Raw genomic sequence first — 13,874 nt, 5'->3', positions numbered from 1 at the left:
CATTCTGCTGCGGTGCACAAAGATCAAACTCTCTGAGAGTGCACAAAACTGCATCTTTGTTAGCAAGTAGTACAGGCCTGTAGGCATTGATATGTAGAGGAAAACAGTTAATGCTGAGGAGCCATCATGCTCCTGCATGTTCAGGATGTTTTACATTGCACTAGTTTTGGTCTGATCCCATGGGCTGAATGCCCACCTGACCCTAGAGTGCCTTTACTGTGCTTCTGGAAAGCATCTTCATCCCAAAGGAATCCAGCCCGTGCTCTCTGAGATTCTCCCCAGATGCAAACCAGAGCATCTGAATAGGAGATTCTCTCGCACTCTAGTTCTGCAGCTGGTGCTCTTGATTAAAATCTCGCAGTGTGATTTTACTGTATCCTCCAGAATACTGCTGTATAAAAATTACCACTTACTGAATCCTCATCCAGCTTTAGAAATCTCATTGAGCTGTCTCTCATAACTATTTTCATTTACATTTTTAAGTAGTGCCATGCAGAAAGGTTCTTGGTTGATTTTTCTTATAGTGAAGCAGTAGGACGACTCAGCTGAATGTCTGTGATTTGTATGAACTAGTGAAGTGTGGGAAAGCCAAGAATCCAGCGTTATCGCACAGAGACTCCCTTTTGTTGAAGTATAGCATGAGCTCAACTCACCAGGCCAGTTAAATGTAACAGCCTCTAGGCTGGATGTCCCACATCGCTGTGGGACACCAGCTGTGCAGCCCGAGCAATCTCAGGAGTGGGGGTAGACTTGCTGATTTCACAGCAAGCCAGAAATACTCTGTACTTCCTTTGAAAAGTGTGCCTCATATTGTCACAAAGACTCATTTTCTGTGAATAACGTATTTCTGAAATGCATCCTACTGCTGCATATTTCAGACGTTTGCCCAGCAGTAACCCATGAGAACGCAGTAAATTAAGAGCCATTAATAAACCATTTGGTACTTTTAATGACACATCAGGAATGCTTACATTTCCCAGCTATTTAAAAAACAAGAGGGCTAAAATGGTTTTATATATAAGCAGATAGTGAAAGTTGAGTTTTCTGAGTTAGTTTTCTGCTGAAAGCAGTAGTTCTGTGGGAGTTTCCAAGGCTATGAGTGACATTCTTGTGTTCCTCTCTGCAGGGCCATGTCCGTTTCTTCCATGTCCGAATTCCAGCGCTTGATGGACATTTCTCCATTTTTACCAGAAAAAAACTTGCCTTCCTCCAGCAGCAAAGATGACTTAACCCCTCCCTTGTCTCCTGATGATCTGAAGTACATCGAGGAGTTCAACAAAACCTGGGATTACAGTAGCACTAGAAATCACGTTGGGGCCACCGAGAAGCCTGCAGAAGGGTGGGCAGAAAGGACAGAAACTGGGAAAGCCGGGAACGATCCGGCTTCAGATCCCTTCCAGGCCTCATCGTGGTACCTCACCACCAGTGTCACTATGACCACCAACACCATGACCAGCCCGGAGCACTGCCAGAAGCAGCCAACGAGGAGTCACGGTGTAACTGAAAAAATGGGAGTTCGGGTCTTTCACAGCCCACCAGTGGTCCGTAGGTTTGATAACTCAGTGATAGCTGGAAGCGAAGGGAAAAACCAGGTTGAGCCAGACTTCTTGTTTTCTATGACCAAAGCTATGGGGAACGTTGCTGAGACAAAAGGTGCTTCCTCGGATATGTTTGGAAGATGGTCTTGTGACCTGGCCAAACATCATAAGGATTTTCTGGAGAGTGGTCTTCATCCCATTGAACGTCCTATTTGCACTACCGTGGGCTTTGCCTCACCCTTGCACAGCTTGGAGATGTCCAAAAACATGAGTGACGATATGAAGGAGGTAGCTTTCTCTGTCCGGAACGCAATACGCTCCAACTCTAATTCAGCAGAGCCTCAGTTTAAGGACACCGCGTGTCAAACCAATGGTATGAGGACAACAGGGACGCAGACCACCCAGACCATCAGTGTTGGCTTGCAGACAGAAACCCTGCGCAGTATCACCAGCAGTCCACACAAGTGTCTGACACCAAAGGGGGGGTCCACGCCTGTCTCTTCGCCATCTAGAAGCCTAAGAAGCAGGCAAGTGACCCCTGTCATTGAAAAAGTCCAGGCTAAGTTTGAACGCACATGCTGTTCCCCCAAATACGGCTCCCCAAAGCTGCAGAGAAAAATACTTCCCAAATCAGACCAGCCAAATAACCGGACTTTGCCTGGCACACCTCAGAAAGGATTCAGTGAGTCCGCTTGGGCTAGATCAACTACTACAAGGGAGAGTCCTGTCCATACCACTATCAACGATGGCCTCTCCAGTTTGTTCAACATTATTGACCATAGCCCCATCTTTCACGAGACCTTCCAAAAATGCCCCAGGTCTAGCAGCCGATCCAGGTCAGCAGAACCCAGACCTGAACTGGGACCGGTGCAGGAGCCATGTACAAATGTCCGTGGCAGGTCACCCAGTCCTCTCCGTTTGGGTACAGAGACACAAAAGGAAGATGGGACTGAGGTGACGAGCATCAGGCAGGACTTATCTGCTCCTCCAGGGTATACGCTTACAGAAAATGCTGCCAGGATCTTGAATAAGAAACTTTTGGAGCATGCCTTAAAAGAAGAGAGAAGGCTACCTTCCCACAGCCCACCAAATCTTAGCAATGACAACAGCACAGGAGAAATTGTCAAAGTAGATCCAGGGTCCATAGAGGTAATGAGTTTGTTTGTTTTTCCTCCTATAGCTAAATGCACTCTTCTTTGAACAAATGCATTACGGGATGTCTTACAGTCCTACTGAGTGTTTACAATAAATATCCTAGTCTTGTTGTGGTACCACCAGCGAGTCCCAGTCATGAAACTATTGGATTAGTCACTGAAGAACTGATTAAAGAATTGAGTTTCTATCCTGACAGCTTATCGGGCTTGAAAGCATCAGAAGAGCTTTGTCCTTTACAGGATAAAGATGGTTCTTCCCTGAATGACCAGGATAAGGGTTTTTGTTACAAAACACACCACACCTAACAGATGTTCTAGGGACTCTAGGTCTGAGTAAATTTCTCTTTTATGCTGGACGGAAAGGTAGGCTCTTTCTCCTACACAGGAATGGGTGATGGCAAGTTTGTCTGAAAATTAGTCACTACAATAAATACCCTGAAGTAAAACTTCAGGGCCTTCAGCATACCTTTTCTGGATGTATCTGAATAAGTTTGGCTGTGGTCTGCAAATGTGATTAAATAGCATGAAATTTGGTATTGATTGTTGGTGCCTCACAAAAAAAAAAAAAAAAAAGGAAAGAAAGAAACAAAAAGATAATCAGCTAGCCTAAGCACTATCCTACTTAGTGCTTAAGAACTCTTTATTGATATTTTGCTGCACTGTCAAAAGTGTAATGGTCATCATCTGTCCCAGCAGGTGTGCCCAAGCACTGGGGGTCGGATCCTCATTTACAGTAACGGGCTACAACAAGTAGCTAAAACCAGGTTGTAATGGTGGACAAAAGCTCTCCTAGTTACCAATGTCTGAGCCTGCTTCTGGTGAAACTTGGTGCCTGAGAGAGCGTTGCCCTGAGAAGGCCTGGAGAAGCTGAGTTATGCCCTGCACTAGGCAGTGCCTGCTCTCCTGGCACGGCACAGAAATGGCACACAGCCTGCTGGTCAGTGGTGTTCCCCAGGTCTGGGGCAGGAGACCCCCCATCCCCTCAGCCTCGTGCTGTCCCTTTAGCATCCCGGTGTTGCAGGGGGCACCAGCCACCGGGCAGCTGCTCCTCCTTGACCCCCATGTGCCCCAGACATGCTGCCTCGGTTTGCTCCTACCACTCTTGCCTCATGGCCTCAAGGGAATGTACAAAACCCATTTCCTCCATCAGTGCTGAAGGATTTGTGGGAACCTGAGCACTGAGGCTTTTGTTCTGCAGTTTGCCTTGCGCTAGCGGCTTGTGCTCAATGAGCATGATCTGTTCCTCTTTTGTAGGTGCTGTTGAGAGAACACAATCATTTTTGCCTAACAGGGCATCCAAAGCTGAGGATATACTCCCTATACGCTGTTTAAACAGATGTAAATAAGGAAGTTTGCACATATTAAAAAGAAACCATGTGCACATAAGTAAAAGTGAATGAAAGTGGGCTTTGTGCACAAGCCTCAGAATGAATTAAAGTTGAAAGCAGCCTCACTTATTTCACTCTGTCTAGCCATCTCTGTATTTTGTCCTTAGTGTGAAATACTGGGAATGTACTACCGTTCTGTATTAGAAAGTATGTGTTGTACTCTTACGGGTTCAACTCAGCTTTGCCTTCAGGGCACCGCTGAAAATTCTTGATTCCTGCATCTTTGAAATGTCTCAGCAGATCTCAAGTATGAGTAAACGGATGTCATCCCACACCGTCACAAATTGCTGCTGGCAAAATTCAGCTGGCAACAGTACCTGAGTTTGATGCATGGAGAGATCTACGTCAATGCTGTTTAGTAAATACTCATTGACCATCAGCCTGGCAGAAAATTGCCTCTCTTCGTGAATTCTCAGCATCTTTTGCCTAATTTTTTTGAGTTCCAAGCCTCAGAGCTAAGACTCGCTCTTCCCTGTAGCTCTTACCGAGTTGTTATGGCTGCTGTCTAGACGCACAGGTGCATTGAAAAGGAAGTTGGTGGGCAACAACCACATGATGGGCTTTGCTTTTCTTATGTGAGCTCTCTGACATATTCTTAATGAAACGTGGGTTTGCTGTTGAAAATAAAGCCACAAATATGTCTAGACTCTGCAAATACCTTGGGTTACTTATGAATTATCCTGGCCACACAAATTACAATTTTCCAAAATTGCACTTAGCACATTTTGTACAAAGCAAGGCGCAGCAGAACAACAAATGATGATCGAGCAGGAGGCAAGGCTGTGCCTGGGGCAGCGTCAATGTCAGCACAGCCCTTGCCACCCTCCTGCAGATCCCTGCTCTTGCTTCCCCATCACCTGTTTGCTTCTGGCCAAGACAAGTGACCTTCTTACCACAGAACGCCGCCTTTTTTTTTTTTTCTGCAGTCATAGCATGGTGTATTAATGACTTCTAAACTTGTGTGGAGCACCTGTTGGTGGCTTTTCCTTAATTTGAGCTTCTGGGTGCTTTAGTTACACAATTTACTTTTATATTACTGCTGCCATATGAAGTCTAGTTCATATATATATTTATATAGTCATGTACATATGTATGTGTGCGTGTGAGTGTATATGCATACATAGTAGTAATAACTCTGTATTTTCTAACTTGCCCAGAGCTGCTTACAAGTAAATTCATATCCACCCAGTGCAGCCTAGAAGTCTTTTATTCTGCTGATGCGCTAAGCCACTTACTTGCATATCATGGGATTTACAAATATTACCATTGAAAAATGCAGATTAACTTTACCTAACTAGCAACATAAAAGCAGTGTGAGTGTTCTTCTCTAACTAGCAAGGGTGTAAATCCCAGAGGTTACACAACTGTCCCGGCCGGAGGGGTTAGACCCTCTTCTGAAGACAGCGCTGCCAGAGGACCGTCTTCACGGACCTGCACAGAGGGCAGCTGCGGCATCCTCTGCTCCTCGAGGCAGAGCAGTGGCCGCACACTTGCAGCTGAAACCACTCAGGGTTGGAGGGGGAATGTTGCAAAGAAGGGAAGGTGTTGCCAGGAGTAAAGGGCTTTTGCTGTAGTTTGAGTCTCCCTGCCAGAGTCACTGGCAGGAAGTGGGCAGAGTGGGAAGAAGAAAGAGGAGTGAGGCAAAGAGTTTTCATGAAACCTTCAGGTGGGCTTCTAAGTGACATAAATATCAGCGTGTTTTTTTTTTTTTTTTAAAGCAGAAATTATCTCTTGAAGTCAAACGAAGGAAAAAAAACATAACTTTTTTCCTCTTTCACAGTAATGTTGTTTTTCCACAGCCTTAATCATGGTTGGCAAAGGATAACGGATGTCTTTCTCTGCTGAATAGAAATGTTTGGATTGTTTAATTCTATGTCCTTCTGAGACTGTGCTAGGATTGTAAAGGGTTGGTTTGTTTGCTTCCTTCCTTTCTGAATCTTTTGCTGCTGGTGGCTTATCTTTTATTATTACTTTCCCTCTGATGCAGCGGTAACATGATCTGAATGGGTAGTAACATCTGGCGACTTCTTCCTTGCTGGCATGAAATCTTCACTTTAAAAAAAAAAAAAAAAAAGATTAAAACAGTTCTTTCCAACCTACTTGCTTTCTTTTTCTTTTCTGTCTGTTCTGTCCAGAACCAAACTGTCTTATTAACTGCCCCCTGGGGACTCTAACCCTGCCTGCCTCACTGCTGTAAGTCTTTTCTACCTTGTTTCCAGAGCTTTCCAAAAGCGGTCACTTCGAACGCGTGGGTTAATGAAGGGGAATAAATGACTACAGCTCCATACATCCCCAGGTAGTCCTTTGTATGCGATGGTCAGGAAGCACTCAGGGTAGGAACCTGAGCTGTTCCCTCATGGGCTGTGAGCATGCGTGTTCCCTGGAGAGGTCACACAACTCAAAATGTGCGTGGTTGGGTTTTTTGTTAAACTTTAAAAGAAAAAAAAAATCAAGAACAACGTAATTATCCCAAAATGTAACAGAAGCATTATTTTTTTGATCTCTGCACATGACTGTGCAGGGCTTCTGGCCGCCCCACGCTGTCTTCCCTCAGGCTTTGTCCGTAGCAGAGGCTGGAGAGGGCTGGGGAAGGGGCTCGAGCACCAGCCTGTGGCTGATGGTCACGTTTCACCATAAAGCTGCTCCCAACCCCACTGCTGCCAGAGCTGGCTGGCTGGGGCTGCTGCAGTGGAGGAAGGGAGCTGTGACCATGCACTCTGCCTCAGAGCCAGAAAACAGCCTGGTTTATGTATTTATTAATACAGGCATAGCCACAGCGGCTGGCAGCCTGGCCTAGGAAGCAGCTAGAGACTAAAGCTGAAACCTCCTTTCCCACAGCCCGGCTAAGAAGTGCGGCCTCTCCACCCATCCCCCAGGCAGCCATCACAGTAAATTACCCACAGGATGTCATTTTTTTCAAACATTTCTAGCTATGGCAGCCGCATGTGGTAAGGGAAAAGAAAATGGTTCAGAAACCATTCCCGACAGTTTGCTTTTAATGGCTTGTTCTCCTTAACACACTCTGAGAAAGCCGACATCCGCAGGTGGGTAACCCGCTCAGTGTCCCACACAGTGCCTACGAGGCTGGGCTGCCAGTCCCTTCTCTGCCCTGGCAAACACAGCACTGATAAGACTGGGATGAGCTTAGCCCTGCCTTTCTGGACAAGCTGGCCAACATCTGCAGGCCTGCCCCGTCCCTGGAGGTGTTCAAGGCCAGGCTGGATGGGGCTTTGGGTAACCTGGTCTGGTGGGAGGTGTCCCTGCCCATGGCAGGGGGGTGGAACCAGCTCGTCTTTAAGGTCCCTTCCAACCCAAACCATTCTGTGATTCCGTGATTCGATGCTGTGGAGACTCTTTTCAACTCGGAGTTAGCAGTGCAAATGAATTTTATCACAGTGCTGACTCCCATTTACTCCTGTGAAACTAGGGTAAGGCAGCCAGAAGCAAGCAGCCCTATAAAGATACCACTTTAAGCTGCTGCTTAGAAAGAGTCTAAGGCAAAGCCCACAAATCACATAGCCTCCACTCACCATGCTGTGCTGCCTGTAAGTATTGCTGTGCGTATGGATTTCCCTTAACAAATCTGAGTGGCAGCTTTCACAGCCCATACGTCCCCCAGGCACGGCAGGATCAGGTGAAGTGAGGACACGGAGTCGATCTGCTCGTTAGCACCGATTTGTGTTTCGGGGCACGAGGGCTCGCAGTGGGGCCGGGGTGGGGGCTACGATGCGCAGAGACAGCGGCACACACGTAGGCCCCAAAGCTTCCACCCAACTTCTGCGCCCACCCACGAGGGCAGATGAGCCCTGGTGGTGCTCTGTCCTGGTGTGGTGCTCTGTCCTGGTGTGGTGCTCTGTCCTGGTGGCGTGCAGCTGCTGAGCACCGGCTGGTTGCCCACTGCCTGAAGGCTCCGAGGTCTCGCCCTTCATGGAGGCTTCCCCGCCTCTGGTGCTCTCTCTCTCCAAAACACACACGCCTGCACAAGCTCCATTTCCAGTACCACTGCTCTAGTCTTTCTGTCATGTAACATCCCAATCCAACTGAGACGTTCAGCAGCATATCACCGTGTCTGTTCACTGCCCATCATATCATGTTACCTAACACAATATTCCCCACTCACTTTCTCTGTCTGAAACTCCGCACTGACTCTGTTGCTTCCTACTGTGTTGTTTTACTGCTCCCTTTCTTTCCCGTTGGTTTACCATGCCAGAGCTTGTCTTGTGCATTGTATCGCTTATGATCTCTCTCTCCATTTATCACCAGCTTGCAGTCTGATTTTGAGACAGGTTTTTACTTAACTCTCTAGTGACTACTCCTCAGTATATGCAGTTCTCTAGGTTGACAAACTCCTCTGATTTTCTTTTATAAATTCTGAAGTATGTGGAGAAATCCAGAATTTTTGCTTTGGCACTACATGACAGACTTGCTCCCCGAGTCATTTGTCTTGATGTAGTGAGCATACAGAGCAAGGCAGGAAGTCTAGCTGTGCGATGAACAAAGTCCATAAATACTAGAAGCAATTATCAACCTAGTGCCAGGGTGAAAAATCACAAGTGCAGATGGTTTCTAATGGCACAGGCAGGCTACCAAGCCTGAACAGTGGAAAACCAGTAGAGAAATAAAATTTCAGTTTTCCTCCATTTTGGTGAATGCCATCTTTAATGCACATTATCGCTGATTCCTGTAATTCAAGCAAAAGCAGCTGGCAGTAAGGAGTGATGTTCCAGAAGTTGAAATCTGGAGGTAAGATTGAAATCTGAATATTTAATCCAGCTGAAGGTCGTAACTAGTCCTGTAGTCATTATTCATCTGCTAACGAGTCTTTCCTGAATGTCAGTCTGCACTCTGAAGCAGACAAAAGGAGCCCGTGGTTGATCTTGACCTCTCTTGCAAATGCCTGGCCAGCACTTAGATCAATGCGATGAATAGCGGGTTTCCCTGAATTATCATGCAAATGTATTTTTCAGCTCTTCTCTTTCTAGCACAAGGAGAGTTAGCAAATGGAAGTTTGTCAGCTACTTCAGCTCATCCCAGACCTCTTCCTTTCATTCTCTCCTTGTCTGTTCCATAAATCATGGATGTACATGCAGGTGTCCAGAGCCCACACACAGAAAGACGTTCACTGCTTTTGTTCTGCGATGAGAGAAATGCTTAGCTTTAGCTTGATTTTTTTTTTATTTTTAATTCTTTGCTCAGCCAGACGGCCTCTAATACAAGTCACTAACCACTGTTTTGCTCTCTTGGCTGCCAAGGAACTGCCTTGTTCTGCACTAGCCCCGTCCCTCGAACCCTGCTTCTCCCGGCCAGAGAGACCAGCGAACCGGCGCCCACCGTCCCGATGGGCTTCACATTCCCCTACTGCCTCACAGTCGCAGTCAACCGGAGACCTGACTTCCTCGGAGGAGAGCGGAGGCAAGGAGCCGCCAGCAGAGACCCCGGGCCAGGGGGGCACGCCGGCGTGAAGGGTGGCGGGCCAAAGATGCCATGAGCGGCCTTTGCCCGGCGGCCCGAAGGGGAGGTCCCGTTGTGGAGGTCAAAGAATGTTCTCAAACGCAGCTGCTGAATGTCCGACCTGTGAAACAGAGGTGTTTCTGGAATGAAACAGTTAATGTGCCTGTAATAACTTAATTTTTTTTTTCATAGCTGAGAAAACTATTTTTGTCTCCATCTTTTCTACACACAGTATATTAACAAAAAAAAAAAAAAAAAAAGGTAAAAATGATATAAAGTTAAGATTTAAAATAAAATGTAAATTAAGTTTTAAGGGAATTTGAATACGTGCTCGCGCTCTCTCCAAATACTGACTGCCTTTTGGTTATATTTGCACTGCTACATTTTCAATTTTGGTTTGGGGTTTTGGGGGTTGTTTTTGTTTTTCATGTAAAACTAGGGTCTTAAGTTAATTTTATTCTATTTTAATGTCAGTGTTTATCAGTTTTTAAACGTAAGGTTCTTAAAGATGCTTCAACTGTCTGAAGCAATACCTTTTAAGTAGTGAAGAAAGCCATTAAGCTAGTTCACTAGAGTTGTGTTAACTGAGATGGAGGGGAATACAGGTAAACACAAGGAAAAGTGTAAAAAAAAAAAAAAAAATAATGCCTCAAAGTCTTACGGAGTTAGCTGTAAAATACACCTACGATACTTGACTTGCATGCCTCTGGGTCCTCGCACTTTAGTGCATGTACATACTGCTACTGTACTTCTACCATCACGTAAATGTGAGTCAACCTGTTCCACTGTAATATTGTTGTGAATTTACCTGTACTGTACTTTTATTGTTGGTATTCTTGCATTGACTATACAAAACGAGTTTTTAAATTATTGTTAGCAGTTCAACTGGCTATGTACAGCGTTTACTGAAATTTTTTGTTTTGGGAAAACCCTTGAGAACTCTGGGCATACTGACTTGTAACTGGTCTTGTTTAAGAGTCTGTTGGAGACCATGTGAAGTGGAAATAAAACCCTCAGTATTTACAAACTGCTCAAGTGCTTAATGATGTTTATTTCTGATGGTACTTCCCAGGCTCATGTAACTGGGGGAAGAAGCCCTCAAACTCTGCTTGTATTCATAAGGGAAAAAAGAATGCTTCTTTATAGGAAATAAACCATGGCAAAGCCAAATGTTAGGCTGTGCTCCACAGACTCGTGTAAGTACTGGAGCAGGCCATGGGAGGTTTTTTTAATTTCCTCACTGAATTCTGCAAAACAGCTTGCTCACACAGATAGCAGGACTTATCTTTTCAGTCCCTCTGAGGTGGTATGTCTTGTTGTTTTCAGTTGTTCGTGTGAATGAAAAAAAGCAAGCTAAACATGATGTCAAAAATATGACATACCCAGTCTTAATCCAGGCTTATGTCTCATCTGCATTGTGCACAGAGACCGATAAGACCAAGGGCTTGCGTAAAACTGGTGGCTAACATTGAAAACTGAATGCAGCTGAGAATTTGTGCCCTCCCAAGGCGTGGAGGCCTCCTGATCTGTTTTGCCTGGTACCATCTGTTTGGCCACACGCTTTCTCTGGGAGCCCCAGAAATGCTGAGTTGTTATCCCACGGCTGAAGTGGCTCTTCCTGCTTGATTTCACTTGTTGAGGCTTTCTTTGGCTCTTTCATTTAAGAGCACCATCTGGGATCCCTAGAAGCCTTCCTGGTTAGCTCTGTTGAGCAATAAGTCCCTTGCATCCTGTCCCGCTGCCTTGTGGCTGGCTTTCTAGGAAACGTAATCTAGCTGCTGGATGAGAACAAACTCCCTAGCTCTTGGGTCAGCTCCCAAATACCAGCTGGTTGAGGTCTTATTTCTCCCACATCAGTTAGGACATTAAGTGGCTATTAAGCCGATGTTGAGATGTCCACCACAGGGTCATCATTATGAAAAATGCCCCTTACCAAGACAGGCAGTGACTGAAAAGTCCTATTGTCTAATGGCTCTGGTGCCCCAGCCAAAACAAGCTGTGTCCAGTGCTGCTCCTGAGCAGCAGCGGTCATATCACATGCTAATTCCTTTCACAGATGTCTCAAAGCCTCGCTGTTAGCATTTTTAATGAGCATTAGGTTGACCCCTCCCCAGGTATGCACCTTAAAATTGTACATGGAAGTCACCCTACTTACTTTTCCAATGTTTGAAAATCTTCTAGCTGCAACACTTTGCTGAACTGATGCCAAAATTTCAGCTTGGGAGGGGAAGGAGAAGCATGCACAAGAACTGTTTTAGAAGGTCAAAGAAGAGTCTCAATGGTTATTAAAGAAGGCTTAAGCCACAAATGAAAGATCGTTGTTTGTTTTCAAAATCTTAATTACTGGGAGCAGCTTTGAAGACAGAGGGGGAGGGCGTACTGCTTCCTTAAAAGCTGTTTCTCCTAGATGAAGTGAGTTAAAGTTGCAAATGAAGGAGCAATGCTAGTCACCAGCCAGTAGAATTGCTGTTCTGCTTCTTGACAGCTGTAATTTTTTTTAATGATGTAGAAGAAAATTCAGGTGGCTGATTTGTAGCTTTGATACCAGGAAATGGCATTTGCCTTTCAAATCGAGAATACCCCAGCCTGGAGAATTAGCTGCTGGCCATCCTGAAATAGGAAGGGATATGAGGATAAGCATCCGCCTGTGGCCTGACAGGTAAACTGCTTATGAAACAGCGGGGATTGCTGAAGCAGGAGCTCGACAGCACATAGCAGGGAGGAGGTTTAGCACAAACAGAAATTCTGTGGACGATCTTAAAAAGAATCGCATTAATTAAACATAAGTTCCTTTCTAGTCTAAAATATCACATGTTTCTACTGGCCCTTTGGAAACACCAAAGCTTTTATCTTCCACTGTTGCAGCTGGTGCGGTTGGGGGACTTTTTTCCCCTCCCATTGCTCCATTGCATTCCATAATTACTAACATAAATCATAAAATAAATAATGGGTCTATAGTCCATCCGAGGTTATTTTAAAAGCTTCTAGGATAAAATAGAAAGCCTTTTCAGAAGGTCTGTGGCTCACTCAGTGTCTGTGGGGTAGCTGAATTATTGCCTCATGAATAATCAGGGCAGGAGAAGCCTTGAAGATTGCCACACAAATTAGTTTAAGGGGATGTGAATGCCTCTGCCATAGCTTTGCCTGATGAGGCTGAAAGAGATAGCTGGATTTCACCCAGGGATTTGTGGCGCCGGATCTGATGGCCTTGGGATATCACCCGGTCCTGCAACACAGCCGGGGACCCGGAGAGGACTGTGATCCACGGTGTCCCTCCCAGGCCAGCTGGCATCTGGGGGGGGCTGTAGCTTGGGCTTGGACCATCCTTCCCCATCACCCCTTCCCTCTGCGCAGAGGAACCCCCCATGTGCACAGGGGACCCCAAGGCGCGCATCTTCCCCCTTCCTTCCCTGAGCGTCTGGAGCCATCGAGCTCCCTCGTGCTCTCTTTGGAGGCACCAACATCTCTTGTTTGCTCCCTGTTCGCCTGTTTTGACTTCCTTTGATGTAAATCACTGCAACCTGCCAGAGTACTATTAAGCCGCTGAGTACATATAATTTTCATGTGAAATGACAGCTAATGTCTTCAGTCTCCACATAGCCCAGCCTGCTTTCTGCAGAGGCTTAATGGCTTTGAGCAAAGTCTGCTTCCCGTCCCTGTTTATCATCTTCTTATCCATCTTGCAGGAGGATGAGACACTGCCTTCAGGTCAGAGTAAGAGAGAGATTACCGCCCTGCTATAGATGTCTCTAGAATTAAAAAATATCACCATCTGTGGCTCAGGATGACCCCCCCCCCTTTTTTTTTTTTTTTTTTTTGAGCAGAGTTAGAATTTCTTCCATTAATGACTTTTTTTTTTTTCTGGTGTACAAATACCTTCTGGAGGCTCCAGCCAATACAGGCATCCCCAGAAAAATTGGTGGGAGAAATCCTGAGAGTGCTTGGTAGGGCTGGGGCTGCACAGACCTGAAGCACCTGCTCAGAGCCCCCTGGTCTGCAGCCATCAGCTGTGGGTTGGAGCTGCAGGAGGTCAAGGGGTGGGTGGCAGAAATGCCCCCCTGGCGCTTGGCTGGACAAAGGCCACCTGTGTCCCCAAGCTGGTGTTGGGGTGACAGGCTGAGATCTGAGGAGAGAAGGTCACAGAAAAAAAATAAGACTAAAACCCAGTGCCCTCAGCAGCTGCCGGCATATGGATATCTGGATGAGAAGAAAAAATGTAGTTTGGGTACTGAGTTTTATATGTCTCTTGGTGGCAGTAAGTCTGGTTGAGCAACGTAAGCGGATACTGCACTGAAAGGGAAAAGTGCTGCTAGGCTACGCAATGTGAATCCTATTAAATGCCA

At 46.0% G+C, this 13,874-nt stretch overlaps 1 protein-coding gene across 9 annotated transcripts in view; it reads left to right on the top strand.

Annotated features, from left to right (window-relative positions):
* The window catches only part of MTCL1 (microtubule crosslinking factor 1), a 103,841-nt gene extending 93,279 nt beyond the window's left edge, over window positions 1–10,562 (top strand). For 6 of the 9 annotated variants that reach the window (XM_040550051.1, XM_040550050.1, XM_040550049.1 and 3 more), the window contains 2 exons: window positions 1,127–2,687; window positions 9,333–10,562. In XM_040550051.1, coding sequence (XP_040405985.1) covers window positions 1,127–2,687; window positions 9,333–9,542 — 1,771 coding nt within the window. In that variant the 3' untranslated portion in view covers window positions 9,543–10,562. Of the gene's footprint in view, window positions 1–1,126; window positions 2,688–6,215; window positions 6,274–9,332 lie in introns of all 9 variants that reach the window. The other 3 variants (XM_040550053.1, XM_040550052.1, XM_040550047.1) reach the window with 1 other exon arrangement.
* The last annotated feature ends 3,312 nt before the right edge of the window (window positions 10,563–13,874 follow it).

This window comes from Cygnus olor, chromosome 2, assembly GCF_009769625.2.
Source record: "Cygnus olor isolate bCygOlo1 chromosome 2, bCygOlo1.pri.v2, whole genome shotgun sequence".
Taxonomy (NCBI): Eukaryota; Metazoa; Chordata; class Aves; order Anseriformes; family Anatidae; genus Cygnus; species Cygnus olor.
Note: the sequence above shows the minus strand (reverse complement) of the source record. Positions and strands in the feature narration are given on the sequence as shown.